Source organism: Auxenochlorella protothecoides, assembly GCF_000733215.1.
Source record: "Auxenochlorella protothecoides strain 0710 unplaced genomic scaffold scaffold101, whole genome shotgun sequence".
Classification (NCBI taxonomy): Eukaryota; Viridiplantae; Chlorophyta; class Trebouxiophyceae; order Chlorellales; family Chlorellaceae; genus Auxenochlorella; species Auxenochlorella protothecoides.
Window position 1 is genome coordinate 111,188 of NW_011934437.1, and position 17,344 is coordinate 128,531.

The 17,344-nt window shown below is 62.8% G+C and overlaps 5 protein-coding genes across 5 annotated transcripts in view; 3 read left to right on the forward strand and 2 right to left on the reverse strand.

The window, feature by feature from the left end:
• Positions 1–408, forward strand: part of F751_0299 (Lysophosphatidic acid phosphatase type 6) — a gene marked incomplete at both ends in the record, with an annotated part of 3,226 nt that extends 2,818 nt beyond the window's left edge. The window contains one exon of the mRNA XM_011403290.1: positions 181–408. Coding sequence (XP_011401592.1) covers positions 181–408 — 228 coding nt within the window. The remainder of the gene's footprint in view (positions 1–180) is intronic.
• A 275-nt stretch (positions 409–683) lies between these two features.
• Positions 684–6,896, reverse strand: F751_0300 (ABC transporter A family member 2; the record flags this gene model as incomplete). The annotated part of the gene is made up of 19 exons (XM_011403291.1): positions 684–923; positions 1,156–1,260; positions 1,438–1,520; positions 1,708–2,036; positions 2,175–2,323; positions 2,518–2,666; positions 2,823–2,969; positions 3,397–3,697; positions 3,841–4,103; positions 4,236–4,416; positions 4,593–4,691; positions 4,841–4,906; positions 5,062–5,175; positions 5,332–5,391; positions 5,527–5,634; positions 5,754–5,873; positions 6,098–6,229; positions 6,391–6,616; positions 6,739–6,896. The coding sequence occupies 19 exons, from the start codon at positions 6,894–6,896 to the stop codon at positions 684–686; spliced, it is 3,030 nt and encodes a 1,009-aa protein (XP_011401593.1).
• Positions 6,897–7,708: 812 nt separating this feature from the next.
• Positions 7,709–9,988, forward strand: F751_0301 (Aspartate aminotransferase 1; the record flags this gene model as incomplete). The annotated part of the gene is made up of 7 exons (XM_011403292.1): positions 7,709–7,738; positions 7,853–7,927; positions 8,142–8,216; positions 8,419–8,553; positions 8,839–9,162; positions 9,314–9,516; positions 9,625–9,988. The coding sequence occupies 7 exons, from the start codon at positions 7,709–7,711 to the stop codon at positions 9,986–9,988; spliced, it is 1,206 nt and encodes a 401-aa protein (XP_011401594.1).
• A 443-nt stretch (positions 9,989–10,431) lies between these two features.
• On the reverse strand, positions 10,432–11,659 carry F751_0302 (hypothetical protein; the record flags this gene model as incomplete). The annotated part of the gene is made up of 2 exons (XM_011403293.1): positions 10,432–10,937; positions 11,602–11,659. The coding sequence occupies 2 exons, from the start codon at positions 11,657–11,659 to the stop codon at positions 10,432–10,434; spliced, it is 564 nt and encodes a 187-aa protein (XP_011401595.1).
• A 340-nt stretch (positions 11,660–11,999) lies between these two features.
• Positions 12,000–17,037, forward strand: F751_0303 (hypothetical protein; the record flags this gene model as incomplete). The annotated part of the gene is made up of 6 exons (XM_011403294.1): positions 12,000–13,293; positions 13,438–13,589; positions 13,823–14,064; positions 15,562–15,656; positions 15,847–16,350; positions 17,009–17,037. The coding sequence occupies 6 exons, from the start codon at positions 12,000–12,002 to the stop codon at positions 17,035–17,037; spliced, it is 2,316 nt and encodes a 771-aa protein (XP_011401596.1).
• Between the last annotated feature and the right edge of the window lie 307 nt (positions 17,038–17,344).

Sequence of the window (17,344 nt, forward strand, 5' to 3'; positions counted from 1 at the left end):
TGGCCCCGGGTTCAAGGGTTGAGGCCTCCAAGACGCTCACATGCCAGAGTGGCTGGGGCGCGTCGCCTGTCGCACGGGATCGGTGCACCCTGCCTGCCTGCCCTCGGTGCTGTCGGGACGGCTCAGAACATCCTATCCTCTCCCTGGAACTCGCCTTCACACTCGCCGAGTCCCTTGCAGGTGCTGTACAACGGCGAGGCGTTGGGCCTGCAGGAGCTGTGCGGCACGCCCGAGTGCCCGCTGCAGGACTTCCGGCGCGCGGTCATTGCGCCGCTGCAGCTGGACTCGGCGACCTACGCGGAGGAGTGCGTGGTGCACCCCAAGCACACCGGGCCTGCCGGGACGCGGGTGGAGACGCGCCAGCGGGGAGTGAGCATCGGCAGCTCCATGCAGGAGGAGGACGAGTGAGGTGGCGGGGGCCTGGACTGGTCGGAGCCTGTGCGGCAGGGGGAGCCGACGCCGTGTGGCAGCAGCCTCTTCCTGCTCGCCGGCAGGTGTGCTGCCTTGGCGGTCTTGCCCCTGCACATCCTTGGCACCCGATGCTCCGGGCAGCCATGGCGATGATGGACGTTGCACGGTCTCCCCTTGCTTTCTTTTTATACCTGGTTTCATCTGGGTAGCATGCTGTGCCTGCAAGGCCTTACACACATGACACGGTGAGGTCAGGGGGATTCGACAACGCCTCAGGCCGGCGCGGCGGCAGTGGCGGGGAAGGACAGCGGCAGGGGCCCCGACACGGCGGCCAGGAGCTTGGAGACTGGGTCCGCCCAGTACTCGAGGATGTGCAGCTGGCCCTCGCCGTCCTGTGACCACCGGATGTGGTACAGTGTGCCCGAGGGGGACTGGATGAAGTCGGCGCCAATGGGCACCTTGATGGTCATGCCCTCGTCCGTCAGCGTCAGCATCTCAAACCTGCCCTCAGCCTGGGGATGAGGGTGTGGGGTGTGGAAAGGCATTGGATGCCAGGGGGCACAGGTAGGCGACCTTCAAAAGCCTCCCCGACGGTGCTGGACTGTCGGTGTGTCCCTCTGGGGTTTGGCACAGTTCCCTACTTGGGCAAATGGGCATGCAGGATGGAGGGCACAGCACGCCACGCTGCCATGCCCCCTGCCGTTGGGTCTCACTAGCTTCCAGGCGCCCTCCCAGACCAACAACCTGTGCGTGCTCCAGCTCGGCCTTCCGGGTGATGGTCAGGAAGACATCCTCCAGGGGGGTCAGCCGCAGCTGCAGGTCTGCCACACCCAGCTCCAGCTTGTTGACCTGGGAGACGGAATGAGTGGTTGGTGGTGGTAGTCAAACACATGATGGGGACTGCTGGGTTGTGCATGCATGTTGCAAGGGCCAGTGCCGACCTCCAGACCTTCCCTCGAAAGCCATGCCAGGTCAGTGCGATCTGTGGCCCGGGAAGCAGCATCAAGCACCACAGCCCCTGCTCACCTTCAGGTGGTGGAAGAGGGATGGCAGCTTGTCCTCGTTCTCATACGGGCACATGAAGTGCACATAGTCCAGCGACTCATCCGCTGCCGAGAGAAAAGGGAGGGCCGGTTGTTTTGTGGTGGGGGCTGGACCATGAAGGCGCTGCCCGCTGGTCTGCATGCCCACCGGCAGCAGAGTTTCAGTGGGTTCCACCCGGCCATCCCCATTCTTGAAGGCTGCCTGAGATACACCCCAATTTTGACTCTCCGCGCCGCCTCATGCACGGCCCACCTGCCGTCACGCCCAGGCGATCCGCAAAGACGGCCTTGATGCGGGCCGCCTGCAGCCTGCCCAGGGTGCTGCGCTGCTCCTCCCCGGACCCAGATCGGAGCTGCTGCTCCTTGCACCGCGGGGCCGAGTCGGCGGCGGCCTCGGTGGTGGGGGTGGCGGGGATGAGGAAGTCCCCATCCAGCGCCCCCTCCTCAGTCTGGGAGCTGCTGCCAGAGCTGCTGGTACCCCCCTGCACCCGAATGCTGATCCTGTACCCAGACCCAAACCTCATCTTCAGCCGCAGGCTGGTGCCTATGCACCGCAGCCTCCCCCGAGCCATAATCCCGATCCTGTGCATGCGTGTTGGGAAGAGGGTGAGTCTGGCGCCGGAAGGTGCAGCCTTGAGAAGAACTCTACTCTACTGATCCTGAGCCTGCAAGGTATAAGCCATGGCCTTTAGACTTCCTGACACCCAAAATGACCCCGACTCTTGCCTGTCCCCCAGGATGTCGGCCTCCTCCATGGAGTGGGTGGTGAGCACGATGGCTCGCTGCCGCTTGCAGGAGTCAATGAGGTCCCACAGGTGGCGACGGGAGATGGGGTCCAGCCCCGTCGTCGGCTCGTCCAAGAACACAAGCTGTGTTGGGGTGAAGGAAAGATGTTGTGTGGACTGACATCCAGGAGCAGGGATGTCAACACATCCGTCCGGAGGTGGAGAGGTTTGGGTAGCTCGTGCATAGCTGGCAAGCAAATACATGTGATTCGACCTGCAAACAGGCAATACAATCCGCCACCCTGACTCATTCTCAGATACCCGTGACCCTCTCACACCTTGGGGTCTCCAAGGAGGGCCATGGCAACAGAGAGGCGGCGCCGCATTCCTCCAGAGTAGGCCCCTGCCCTGACGCTCCCAGCCTCGGTGAGCTTAACCTCCTCCAGCAGCTTCGCTGCCTCTGCGGCCCTGGTTGCCGCAGGAATACCTGAGCAGCAGAAACCAGAGGCAAGAGGGAGCTGATGCGATTGATCTGATGGTTGAGAGTTCCACCGACTACCAAAAGGAGAGCCCTGCCATGACACCTACTCGGGACAGGCCCATGACAACAACGCCTATCCTTTGACTCTTGGCACAAACCCACCTTTGATGGCTGCAAACACATGCAGGTGCTCCAGCCCAGTCAGCTCGTCCCAGAGCACATCAAACTGTGGACAGACGCCCATGATGGGCCGGGTGCGAGCCATGCCGCCGCTTGATGCGATGCTGGTACCGTACACGAGGGCGTCCCCTGCGGATGTGGCGGGGTGGCACCAGCAGGGCTTTGGTTTGCCAGTGCTCAAGGACACCATGCCAGGAGTGGACTCTGGGTGGACAACACTGGGTTTCATTTAATTAGAGGCTTCTCGTAGCATGCAACCTGAAATCCTTGGCCCCCAAGTCAGCAGGCACCTGCCGAGAAGGGTATCACTCCCGTGAGGCAGTTGATGGTGGTGCTCTTGCCCGCTCCATTGGGTCCCAGCAAACAGAAGCATTCTCCTGCAGAAAGTCACAGCATCAGATGCTGAGCCGGAGCAGAGTTTGGATCCTTCCATCAAGCAGTATCATGTGTGCACTCCATGCTCTCCTTCAATCCATCCCCATCAATCTCTCACCACCCTTGTACAGTTGCCTGCCCTCCCCCAAGCCCTGCATCTGTCCTGAGCTCCCCACCGCACCTTCCAGGACTCCCAGCCAACTGCTGCGCACGGCTACAAAAGGTTTCCGCCGGAACAGGCCCCTCCCGTACTCCTTCCTCAGCCCGTACATCTCCATCGCATAGGCAGGCTGTGGAGTGGCAGCCGCCGTGTCGACGCCTGCCGCCCCAGGGTGGTGGGTGCCGCTCAGCTTCCCAGTGTAGGTGAGGCACCGCGTCTTCATCCTTTCCATCTCTTCTGCCACATCAGCATCCACCACCAGGCCGGTGGACTCCTGCGTGGATGCCTCGTAGGCCCGCTGCGCCCTTTCCAGACTGGGTTTCTGCAGGAGAATAGGGGTGGATTGCAGATTGGCGCGAGTGCCACATGGGACGTGCATGCAGGGGTCGCCCAGGTGCTCTCCACAGAACCCCTGGGCCGGCAGCCTCCCTCCGCCCCCTGCCCCAGAACCCTTGCCCGTCTCACGTAAGGTGCCACCCAGTAACTGGGCTGCAGGAAGTACCAGGGCGCCCGCCTGACCCCGTTGCAGTCTGGGAGCACGTTGTCAAAGTAGAGGGCGAGCAGGCAGTAGCCTATGCACTGCAGCGCCAGCACCCAGAGGATAGTGCCCAGGGGCATCACGCAGTCGTCCTGGTAGTAGAGCGGACTGCTAGATTGCTCGGGGGACAGGGAGCCTCTCACGCAGTAGGCCCCACGCATGGACCAGGGGATGCCACCGGGGGTTGACCCTGTGCTCAGAGAGAGGTTGGGGGGAGCACTGTCGTGTGAAACCAGAGATGGATCATTTGCATGTGCAGCTCTATGAGGCACGATTACTCAACCTCTGCCCCGAGCCACGCCAGCAAGTGCATAGGCCTCACCAGAGGCTGCCGCAGCGAGGTCGCCCACGCCCTTGGAGAGCAGGCTCCAGGGGAAGAGGCTGAAGATGACCATGCCGGCGGGTCCATACTTTGCAGAGTACGGGAAGTCAAAGGCGATGACGATGAGGCATATCCAGGCCACTACGAATATGACAAAGCCCACGGGCACAGCCGCCGCCGCCTGAAGATGTGGGTGGGTAGGAAAGCAGGGCTGAGCAGGAGTAGGAGACAGTCATGCGTGCTTGCATGCTGCATAATCCAATCAATGATGGTGGGTGGCATGCCTTCTTGTAGAGCCCTCGCACCATCTGTACGGCCGGTCACATTCCCTCGATAGGCAATCACCACAGCGCATACCTTGTTCATGAAAGTGGACAGGAAGAACCCAAAAGACGTCATGGCCAGGGACACCAGGATCAGCAGGAGGTAGCCAAGACCAAAGGCATTCCCAGTGAGCTGAGGCGGGGAGGGAGCATGGGCGAGGCGGACTGGTTGACAAATCGCATGCTTCTCCACATTACCCCTCACGCTTTGGGTGTCGGGGTGAATGGAGCAGTAGAACTACCACCCCTGGCATGAGGGCTGGCTGCCCCTTGACCTCTCACCAGCGTGAACTTGAAGGCGTATCCAAAGCCCACCAACAGTGAGCCCTCGATGACGGCCAGGGTGCCCTGCAACCCAGCGGGTGAGGGCGACAGTAGCTTTTCTGGGGTAAGGATCTGGATGCTGCTGTACGGGAACTCCTGGTGGGGATGAACCACCCGATGCAGGGCCAACATCCTCCAGCCCCAGGCCCTACCAAACTTGCTCACACCTGGGTCCTCACCTCATAGAGGAACCAGGAGGCCCAGAAGGGTGAGTCCCGGAGTCCCATGGTGGCCATGGCACGCCGGACCCCACTCTCCTCCTCATGCACGACATCATGCAGCAGCAGGACAAACTGTGCGGCGGGGGTAGGGGGTGAGGAGGAGCAGGGAGGTGACTGGTTTGCTGTCCTCCTCTCAGCATGGAGGTTGCATCCATGAAAGGGGCCATGGGCAGGCCAGGCTGCATGCATTACATTCCCCTGCCCTTCTGACGTGGTCACAGTCCCCACCTGAAACATGATGCTGGCAAAGAGGAAGGTGGGCGCAATGGTGCCGATCATGGAGGGCGACTGCAGCGGGGAGGCGGCGATGGCTGGTGTGAGGGCCCTCGGAGGGCGGGAAACATGCCTCCAAGCAATGAAACGATGCCGCAATCCCTGCCCCGCTGCACGGCGCAGTAGCACCACACCACATCCAAAGCTCACCTTGGCCGCTGGGTGGGGGAACTGGGTCAGGGCAGGGCTCCACTCCAGGTCTGGGTTGCTCACGGCGCGGCGTACCAGCTCCCTCTCTACCGCCGCCTGGAGGGGCAGCTGTGGCCGCAAGACAGGAAGGAGGGGTGGGTGGGTGGACGCTCTGGGGAGCTGGACCCGCTCGCGGTAATGAACTTGGTCCTCTCCCCCATCCCACCCCCAGCCTTTGGACACCTCACCTGGACGTAGGTGTTGGGGTGTTGCCAGTCGCCCTTGAACCACTGCACACTGCTGTTCACCTGGATGGTGAAAGCCACATTTCTCTCTCCATCCACTGACAGAATGACAGCCGACAGGACCTGCGGGGGATTGAGGAGACTGAGGTCGGTGGGGCGACATATTGAAAAGTGGAGCATAAGATAACCGCCACATGTCACGGCTACGTGTTCATGCAATATATTGCCGCTGGATCAATCTTATTCATCTTCCACGTCCCTGCAAAGGGGCCTGGATGAGTATCCTAACATCCCCTATTCCTGTTGTCTCTCTGGCCATGCTAGAACGTCGACCGCTGCTCCCTCACCGTTTCCGGATTGGCCAGCAGGTAGTCATCGATCTCGGTTTCGCTGGCAAAGCCCTTGAGGTGGGTTCGTGGGATGGGGGGGCTGTTGTTGTCCGCCACCGCTGCCAGAACCTCTTCCACCAGTGCAACGCCCTGCGAGATGAGGGATTAAGAAGAATTGCAGCCTTTTGCGGGAAGATATCCCCACGGGCGTCGCATGTACCTATCTGCAGCTGCTGGAGACGGTCTGTTCACTCGCCAATCTTGCACGCCCATGCACGGGGCCCTGCCTTTCCCACACCACCCGGCCCCACCTTGGGTGCATAGGCAATGGTGTAGCAGGCCCTGTCTTGCCTCAAGTAGATGTTGGTGGCGCAGTCTGGGATAGGCCCAATATCAACAGCCTCGGCAGTTGTCTGGGAGCTGTAGGCTGGCTGTCGCTGGCGGGAGGCAGTAAGCGCGCGGTCAACGCCCCAGATGAGGAGGATGAAGAGCACAGCCTGCGCCAGGAGCAGCACGTTTGTGCGCCATGCCAGGGCCCTGCCAACGGTTGTGTTGGTGTTAGGCAGGTCATCAATGGGTGGTCGCTGTGAGATTATGATGATCAGGCGCAAGCCCAAGCGACGAGGCGCTGTGGACCTGCCTGAACCAGCTCTGGTCACCTGATGAGAAGGTTCTTGCGAACCAGGGCTGCAAACTGAGTCCCCAGCAGGCGCCACCCCGTGATGAGGGGCGCCTTGTTCTGTACTGGCATCCTCGAGTCCTTTCGGGACACCGGGGCTGACGGACCCATGCCATCGTAAGGCTCTATTTCGGGCATGCTGACTAGTGGATCCTAATCAGAACCTCGAGATGTCCTCTGACCCCTGTGCGACACTCGATGCCAGAGACTTTGGCCCTGCCTGGAAAGTCGTTCCCCGTTAGCTCATGCGAGTCCACATGGAGCTCACCATAGCAATACGTCGCACGGCATCACTCGCCAACAACGCACCAGTTTTCAGGATATTGCCAGAGTCTAACAATTCGTTCTGTGGGAGGGAGGGACCCCTCGACACCCGCATGCCTGCTCCTTGATGGTATCGAGGCGAAGACAGTTTGGCCACGTGACCACTGAAGTTGTGTGCACGAGTGAGAGTGATCTGTCTTGTCTGGACGACCCATAGCGCCTAGTGCAGGGAATCGCCCACAATAAAATATCGTGAAATTTGTTGTGGGTGCGCCGAGGCTGGGTGGCCGTTGCCCGCCTTGCCTTGACTAGGCTCATTTCAGCCAAGGTAGGATCCTGGTATCGATACTCTCAACTTATCGCCGCCCAGAACGAGCATGCATGAGACCTGCAGGGAAGCGGTGCACAACAGTGTGCGCATTCCCGCAGTGGAGCTAAGGAATCAGAGATTACATTCGAGTCGGGATGCCCGTGCGCCCATTCAGTGTAGCCTGCTAAGACCTGTACGGCCGCATGCACTGACCCCCGGTAGGTAGCACCGAGTCCGCCGGCCACCCGGACCTCCTGAGTCAGCAAGAGCTTGGATGACGGATATGGCACACCGTCGTCTTCTGAATTTGGCTGCACATCTCGGAAGTTTTGTCCGCACACGGTCCGTCGCCCCCTCCCCGTCCCAAGCACGCGCCATGAGCTCCATCTTCTCGGAGGTCCCCGAGGTACATTCAATGTAATTTGGCATGCTACAAGGGTTGTGAAGCGTTCCCAATGTCTGAAGGGTCCTGGCCTCCTGCGTCTCACCCCGCGGACTTGACCCTGCCACCCGTCCGCAGGCTCCCGCGGACGCCATCCTCGGCATCTCCGTGGCCTACAAGAATGACAAGAACCCTCGGGCTCTGAACCTTGGAGTCGGAGCCTATCGTACTGAGGCGGGTTGAGGAGGCGGGAGGGGATGGTGGGGGATCTACATTGGCATGCGTCCTCCCGAATGCCGGCCGAGAGGGCTGACCTCCCATAGGCTGGGCAACCTCTACCTCCCACTGCATGCTCCAAGTCCATCCAGAGGCATCGATGGGACCAGTTTATCAAACGAGATTGACAATAGGCTTCCCCTCTCTGCAGGATGGCAAGCCCCTCGTGCTGGAGGTTGTGCGTGAGGCTGAACGATGCCTTCTGGACGACCCTAAGCAGGACAAGGTGTGGAGGGGGATGGCAGGTTGACGCGCTGTATTATAGGGTGGCCCAGGTTGTGATGTGAAGGTTGGTGCGTTCATTGAGGAACTAAGGGTTGTTCGCAAGGCACCGCTGGCAACATACCGCTGGTGTGTTTTATATGGGGTCCCTGCTTGCGCCCATCACAGCGCGCCAAATCCTTCGCCCTCTCCGGCGACCTGCGCAGGAGTACCTGGGCCAGGCGGGGGTCCCCGCCTTCTGTCGGGGCTCGGCCAAGCTGGCTTTCGGAGAGGACAGCCCCGTGCTGAAGGAGGGCAGGAACGCCACCGTGCAGGGCCTCTCCGGCACCGGCTCCCTCAGGGTGGGCATCTGAAGAGGGGGTGGGGGCGGAACCCTGGGAATTTCACCCTGGCATAGCTGTCTCGCACCTGCCAATGGTGTTTCAAGTTCCCTTTTCCAGGCCATTGGATCTTGCTGCGTCGCAACCCATGTGCTGCTTCCTTGCCCACTGCATCCCCAAATATCAAATGATCTCCCCCAACACGCCCCCACACTACCACCCACCTTGGCCTTCGGCTCCTGCAAGGATCCACCTGACCTTCACGCCCTCCCTCCCCTTCCCCCCCCGCGCCAACACCCCTTGTAGGTCGGTGCGGAGTTCCTTGCGGGCTTCTACCCTGGCGTGAAGCAGGTGCTGATCCCCAACCCCTCATGGGCGAACCACAAGGCCATCTTCGAGGCCGCGGGGCTGCAGACTGCGCAGTACCGGTACTACAAGCCCGCCACGCGCGGGCTGGACTACGAGGGCCTGCTGGAGGACCTGGGCGCCGCGCCGCGCGGCGCAGTGGTGCTCCTGCACGCCTGCGCGCACAACCCCACGGGCGTGGACCCGACGCGCGAGCAGTGGGCCGGCATCCTGGACGCCGTAAGGGACCGCGGCCTGCTCCCCTTCTTCGACTCCGCATACCAGGTGAGGGGTGAGAGCTTTTCAGGTGATATCATCGCCGTGCAGGGCCAGTGTGCGCCCTTGAAAAGCGCATGGGCTGGACGGCACCATCCTTCTCCACCTGGCTGGTTTCCTCGTTTCCAGAGTAGTTCCTCTCCCCCCTCTCACCGCTCAGGGCTTTGCGAGCGGCGACCTGGACGGGGACGCCGCCTCCATCCGCATGTTTGCCGAGGCGGGGCTGGAGCTGCTGCTGGCGCAGTCCTTTGCCAAGAACATGGGCCTGTACGGCGAGCGCGCCGGAGCGCTGACAGTGGTCTCCGCCGATGCCGACACCTCTGCCCGAGTGGAGAGCCAGCTCAAGAGGGTCATCCGCGCCATGTGAGCTGCCAAGAGGGGAATGTGATATGAATCTCCCCTGCCCACCCAGGCCTGCACCGCAGGAACATGCTCATTGTATCAGAGTCCTCCCTTCTGTTTCCACCGCAGGTACTCCAACCCGCCGCGCCACGGCGCCGAGATCGTGGCGGCCATTCTGTCCGACCCCGAGCTCTACGCACGCTGGAAGGCGGAGCTGAAGGGCATGGCCGACCGCATCATCTCCATGCGCGAGCACCTGCATGCCGCGCTGAGGGAGCGGGGCACGCCCGGAACCTGGGACCACATCCAGGACCAGATCGGCATGTTCTCCTACACCGGACTGACACGGCGGCAGGTGGCGGACTGCCTCACCGCCAAGCACCACGTCTACATGACCCTGGACGGCCGCATCTCCATGGCGGGGCTGTCGCCGGAGTCGTGCAAGTACCTCGCGGCCGCCATCGACGACGCGGTGCGCAACTACGCCGACTGAGCGGCTGCGCCGTGGTCGGCTGAGTTGGGGTGGGGGAGGTGGGGTTCGGCTCCAGGAGAGCCTGCCCCCGGCACGCTCGGCTGCCGCACCAGTCCCGTTTACTACATGTCTGCATGGCACAACACGGTCGAGCCAGACTCCAATTGCACCCGCCCGCGTGAGAGACTGCTGAGTGTGCGGCCCGCATTGTGGCAAAGGCATTGCGCAGCGCCCTGACCATGAGGTCGCCCCTCTGCGGCCTCCTGTGCTTGTCAGCGTCCATCCCCTGGGTCTCGCAGGACCCTTTCGCTTGAGTGATGTAGGATTAACCACAGTGTGTGAGCACGGGCGGTGGGGCAGACCCGTCCTACCCCTGGGGCTAGGGAGACGCAAGGGTTACTGTTACGCCAGGAGTACACGAAGCACCCAAAGTACTACACAAACGCCATTGACCCGCACCCCAGCTAGGCCAGTCCCTTGACCCTGGCGGCGCACTGCAGCCATGGCAGCGTCGCGGGCTCCATGGTGACCGCTTCAGATGCTGCATCCTCCGACCCCTGGCCCAGGCTGACATCGATGGCCAGGCCCTTCCGCTGCGCCGGCCGCCAGGTCTGGTTGGGCCGGAAGCCAGGGGCGTGGGCCGCCCGCGGGCCCCGCAGGAGGAGGAAAGCCCGGCAGGGGCTCGTGACGCCGCTCTCGGCGCCCGCCACCTGCATCAGGAACTGGCGCATAGCGCAGCGGGACAGGCCCTCGTGGGCGTGCGGTTGCTGGCACGGGTCTTCCTGGCGGGCGGAGCCGCGATCTCGAGTGCCTGTGCACTCGGGCTCTGGGTCTAGCCTGGCGGGGGGGAAGCGGAAGGTGATGGCCTCCAGGGGCCTAGCGGGGCTCCGTCCCAGGAGCAGGACTGCCTGTGTGCCGATACTGGTGCTGAAGAGCAGGGGCGTGATGCTGCACAGCAGAGCATCCAGCCCTGCGAGGGCCTGCAGGCCGCGGAGATATGGAGGGATTTGGTGTCTGGCTGGGCACGATACAGGCAGTGCTGGCACAGCTTCTGAAGAGGCCAGCAAAGTCAGTCTGGCATATCATGATGCGTCCTCCTCCTGCATGCCTGGTACCTTGGCCTGGCGGAGCTGGCTCCTGTCTCTTGGACCCAGGCCCTCCCCCGCCGTGCCGGCCGTCAGCTGGAGCTGGTGGTACGGGCCCGGCAGCTGGCCCCGCATGTACAAGATGTGGGGAATGAGGTCGCGCAGCACGCATGCGCATGCCGTTTGGCTCAGCTCAGAATTCGACACAAGCTGGGCCTCCAGCCGGGTGCATGTCGGGACGACCCTCTCCCTTCGCGGTCTCGACATGCTGCGTTATAATGTGTTACGCTCAGCACATGATGCTGCGTTTTAAGGGACCGAGGACATTAGGCCGTCTCTACATGAAGTGGTAGGATGAATCGCCCCTCCGACCGTTTTGTCCATGCCCTGTGCGAAGCAGCACATGGTCCCTAGCCACACAAGCGTGGAAAATAGGGTAGATCAAAGTGTGGGGACGCCAGGAAGGTCGCGGCGCGGCGCCGGGGGGCAGCGACCTGGCGTTCGCCTTTTGTATACAACATGTTGGAAAGAGCGCGCGACGTGGAGCACCTAGTTGCACGGTGAACAGGTCCAATGAGAATTGCTCGATAATGGTGGTGGGTAGCATGAAAATGACACTGTAGCTCCGGCAGGCAACGCGCCGGAGATGCGGGCTTTGTAGCGTGCCCTCCCCGGTGCGGGGTGTGGTATACAGAGAATGGAGGCCACCATGCAGAGCAGCATACATGTGTCCCCGATGGCATCCGGGCCTCCCAGAATCCTGGACGTCATGCAGATCGCTGGTGCTCGGGAACAGGAGGTGGGTGTGGTGGTGCTGGAGGGGTGGTGGGTCTGGCAGGTGCCCTCCCTGCCGAGGGTCATGATGGGCAGTGACTCAAGGAGCAGCTTTTGGTTTGGACATGTACCTCTGCCGGATCCACTGCCGACTCCTTGCTTTCGGTCCACATATGTGCAAACCATGCACCCGACCCCCGCAGCTGCATGGCCTGCTGTCTGCGCTGGGGCCACAAGACGGGCACGCGCTGGGGAGCATGCCCCGCAGCCTCCGCCGGCGCACCACCAGCCACAACCCCTACCGCCACGTCCTGCGCCCCAACAAGAAGCTGGAGGCGGTGCGCGCGGCCGCGGATGGACTCGGCCCCACCAACCGGCGCATGCGGCGCCGGGCGGGGCACCTGACCGCGCGGGCCGTGCAGTCCTGCGAGTGGCGGGCCGAGGACCTGGGTGGGGATGTGCTGCGCGCCGCCGCGCCTGACCCCCAGGTCGAGGGCCCGGGGGCCGACTGCCAGCCAGCGACGGATGCGCGTCCGGCGCCCAAGCGCCTGGAGACCCACGTCTGGCACGCCAAGCGCATGCCCATGCAGCGGGCCTGGGGCTGGGTCCTGCCGCTGCGGCGCGCGGGGCGGGGCAGGGGCCAGCGGTCGCTCGTCGCGAGGCTGCGCGGGGGCGCAGTCCTCGCGCACGACGCCAGCTACTGGGCGGCGCTGGCTCTGGGGCTGGATTCGGGCAGCCGGTTTCCCTGCATGGGCCGCCTGCTGGGGCCTGGGTGCATCGCCGCCTGCCAGGCGCTCCTGCACGCGCCAGCGGGTGGGGAGGTCGGGCTCATGCTCTACGTTCCCGATGGCTTCCCGGCGGCCGCCATAGCGCCTGCCATCCTCACCTGCGTCCCGGGGACTGCTGCCGCCGAGGCCCCTTCCCCTTCCTCGCCCGGGCACTGCGCCCTCGCCGTGCTCTGGGTCCATGCGGCGGCCGTGCGCAGGGCAGCGGCCGCGCTCGCCCAGGTGGGCGTGCCCGCCCGGCCCCTGTCCCTGCGCAGGCTGGAGCTGGTGGGGCGGGGGTGCGACGCTCTGCTGCGGGGGCTGTGCCCGAGCGGACCCCGGCACGGCGCCCCCTCCCCGCCCGCCCCACCTGCCGCCGACGGCGCGCTGGCCGTGCTGGCCGTCTGGGACCCCCGCCTCCCGCGCGACGCGGCAGGGCTGGATCCGTTGGGCGCACGAGGCCATCCCGAGGGAGTGGCTGGCCAGGGGCTCTCCTGGGACGCCCATGCACCCCCATGCCCGGACTCGGAGCTCGCCGAGCGCATGAAGGCGCAGCGCGGCATGGGGAGGGCCGAGTCCAGTGGATTTCTCGAGGGAGCGAGCGAGGACAAGGACCCGCTGCACCCTGCTGCCAGGCACTCCACGGCGTGTCGCATCGGCCTGGTGCGGCATTCGGGTGACAGGAATGCCCACCGATTTCCTGGTGAGTGGGCTGAGGTGAGCTCCTGACGCGGGTCCATTGCTGCCACCCCGCTTCCGACCTCAGGTTTGTACGACTGATCCCATGGCAGAGTTTGCCAGGCTTGCGTGTGCCAAGCTCATTCACCATCCGACCACGCCCCTCCAGGTGTCACCTTGCTGGTTCCTGGCGGCTGGGTAGGGCCATGGTGGCAGCGGCTGGTGCTGAGCGGAGCACAGCCCCTGGGCCAGGAGGAGTGGCGTGAGATCCACTGCCTGCAGCACATCCCCTTTTTCCCCCATGACTTCCCCGAGACAGAGGTAACATTGCCCCTACAGAACTTTAAGGGTGGTGGTTTGGGGGGGCGCAGGGGGACAGGACAGATGGTATCACCCATCTGCTGTACAGCTGCTTTACCATGCGCCTGGAGACGGCCAGAGGCGCGCCATGGCGCGCAGCCTCAGGGCTGCCTGACTTGTGCTCCGCTCTGGACGCTGCAAACCTCGTCCAAGCCCTTTTCGACAACAACGTTGCGTCACATCCACTCACGCAGGCGGGACGAGGGGCAGCGACAGAGGCATCGAGCGAGCGGGAACTTCGCGCCAGCAAGCGCCCCGCCAACAAGCCCGCCCCGGAGTCGCCCGCCCTCCCCACTCCCTCTGACTGGGTCAGGGTGTCTGGGAACGATGGACAAGGCCAGGACCCTGCGGGTGCGGGTGCCTCCATGGTGGTACTGCGAGGGCGCGGCGCAGCGGCGCGCGCCGCTGCCCTGGGCGTGGCCCCGGCCAGCATCCTGTGCGAGTCGCACTTGGCGCTGCTTGGTAAGGGCAGGGCCCTCGTGCCCGGCACCGAGGTCTACCGCCTGGCCGGCGGCGCGACGGGCGGCGGCCCGCTTGGAAGGCAGGAGGCGACCTGCGCCGCCGGCATCGCGCGTGGCTGCGTCCGCGAGGTGACGATGGCGGGGGCGCCCCAGAATGTGGCGCTGGCGGGCTACATCACAACCGCGTGCCGTGGCGCACGGGAGACCCGGGCCGCGCTGGTCGCCGCCGGCTTCCTGGCGCAGGGGCCCACACTGGGGCTAGTGCGCGCCCCGGGGGCACGGGTGCTGCGCTGGGCGCGATGCAGCCTGGCCTCCGCCCATGTGTGAGGGGCAGATCCTCCACTTGAGCCTGCCAGCGTTTGTGCATCACCAGCGCAGTCAGCAGGTCCCAGTTCACACAAGATTGGATCAAAAGCTGCGGGGCCTCCGCAGTCACTGCATGCGTATTTCGGGAGGTGCACAGGCACCTATATGCCCATAAATTGTTCATGATCCGCAGCGCCCAACAACTAATGACTTGACGTCTTCGGTGCACTTTTAGTTCTCTTAGAATCTGCACCGACCATGCAATTCAGTTACAGCATCGCAGCGATGATCCGGCATCGATTAGTGAGTTGAAGTGCATGTGCCATGATCGAGCGTCGCGCCCCAAACCACCCCCCTTCTGGGAAGTTCCCATTCATGCCAATGATTCCAAACCCCACCCTACTGACGATGCTGCTCCTGGGTGACGAATTACGCTCGGCGACCTCGCCGTACATTACGCGTCATGCAGCACGTCGAAGGGCGGGTTTGACAAGCAAACCCAAGCGGGTTCCACGTCAAGTGACATGAATGAGGCTCAAAAACTATATTTACGTGGCGACTAAATGAAAGTAACGGTATGTGCAAAGTGTGTGGGTTCCGAGAAGTGGAACGAGTGATTGCAAATTCCTTCCCGTCCGGAGGATGCATCCATGTCCGCTTTCCGAGAGTCTGGTCTTCCCGTCCGAGGTTTTCGCCAGTGCCTGTAGCACGCACCCATCAATGAGGGTGCCTTAAGATGTGGCTTCTACCGAAGGGTGCACCAGATTTCCCATCACTACACTGTTCGCCTCCTTCTCGCCACGGACCCGGGTAACATCCTCGTTTACCCAAAGACCACCGCTTTGTCACGTAGCTAAGCCACCAACCCGACTCAAGATGGTTTCGAAGGCGGGAGTTCTGGTGCTCTTCTTGGGCCTCGCAGCGGTCCATGTTCAAGCGGAATCGAGGTATGCTCTCATTATAGTGCGTTGGAGCTGCACCATCCGCCGCGATGGCTCGCATCGTGTCTGCGGTGAAGGCCCGGCATGCAATAGGGGACGGATGCCCTTCGTGGGCCTTTCCCTCGGAGAGGCAAAGGCTACAGCGATATCAGCACGTAGGCCTGTTTTGACGAATTTAAAGTGCTTCAGAGCTTCTGTGAATCTCTCGAGCCTCCCCCTGTGCAGGAAACTACTGGGCACCATCGCGATTGGCGCGGCTGGTGGCGCGGGAGCGTCCGCTGCCAACTCCCAGTCCGTGACCTTCAAGGACCCTCTCACTGGTAAGTGCATGGCATGTGTGGGATGCGCTAAGGATGCCCTGCTCTTCGTGTCAGGGGGGTTGATGTTATCGATTTGAGGCTCAGGTGGCATCTCTGCTGTGGGCCAGTGCAGGCATGGCTGACACGCTATCGTTCCCACGCCCCCCCTTCTCACATTCCCCCTCCTAATCCACTGACCACGCATGTACAGACTCCCAGTCCGACACCGCCACCTCCACCGCCGCCTCCCTGGAGGGGTACGCCGGCACCTTTGCCGGCTCCTCCGCCGAGACCGGCGAGTTCACCACCGAGGGCCACACCGGCGGCTGGTCTGAGGGCGTGCTGCCCACCTCTACCTCCACCATCAACTCTCTCACCGACCCCAACCGTGCCGCCTCCACCGGCTTCACCAACACCGCCGCCACCTCCGCCGGCAAGCCGGCCTCCACCAAGTCCTTTGTCATCCTGAACGCCGAGGGCCGCGGTCAGCAGGCCAATGCCACCGGCAACTCCACCGCCACCACCGACATCGACGGCACCGTGGAGACCGGCTCCACCGGCCAGGCCATCGTGGGGGATGGCGGCGCGAGTGCCCTGACATCCGTCACCGCCATCGCCCCCGGTGACTCCGCCAACGGCACCATCACCGCCACCGGTCCCACCGACGCCAGCGTGCAGGCCAGCGCCAGCGCCAAGGGCACGGCAGCCAGCCCCGGTGTGGCAGCAGTCGGCCCCTCCCCCTCCCCCGCCCCTTCCCCCAGCCCCGCCCCGTCCCCCAGCCCCTCTCCCAGTCCATCCCCGGCAATCCCTTGATTGGGTGCGGTGGGAGCGACTCTCTGCTGCTCATCCCAAGTGAAGCTCACCAAAACCTTCCCATCATCATGAGCTGAAGGATTATTCTGCCGGAAACCCAGACGGCATGACCCTTCCCACGTGTCATGTACTCCACTGTAATTCGAGCACTGGGCATTGTGTTGACTCCCAAGTGGTTTGCCGGGCATGGGAAGTACCTTGGTGACTGTCCCGAATATGAAGCAACTTCAGCATCTAAATTGATCGTTCTTCAGTCTGTGAGAATTCCGACCTGGTCCAGCGGCGGGTCACTGCAGGGTGCAGGAAAAAGGGGCGCCCCGGCCATTCGGGCACACCTTTCTCCTCAAAGGCAACCAAACCGATCAATAGGCTCCCTGCCTGCATCCTACATCTGCTGTCCTGGCTGTGAGAATAATGCTTGTGGGTGGGCAGGCAGGTGAGCCAGTGAGTGGAGTGTTAGACCGGGTACTAGCTTCCATGTACAAGTTGTGATTAACAGCAGAAACATGCAAATCCCTCATTCCAATATAACAAACGAACTTCGCGTCTTGGGTCCTCAGAACTGTTGATTATTGGCTTGATCTTCTGACACGGTGTCGTTCTGCGATGGCGAGTCGCCCTCATACTGGAAATGCCACCTTATGCCCGCTACGTTGCCGAGGTATGCCATCGCCCGACGTCCGCGGGTCCGCTTCTACGTCGATCATAGGATTGATAGTCTAACTATTACTGTCCGATTCCATTTTGTAAATACTGTACATAGATGTTTCGTGCCGGAATGGGAGTATTCCACGTGCCCTCATGAACGAGGGGAATGCTGAGCAGCGGGTAACTCCGCTCAGCCAGGATTCACGGTCATCGTTGAGCCTTTCAAGACTTGCCGGTCCCGGTCCAGA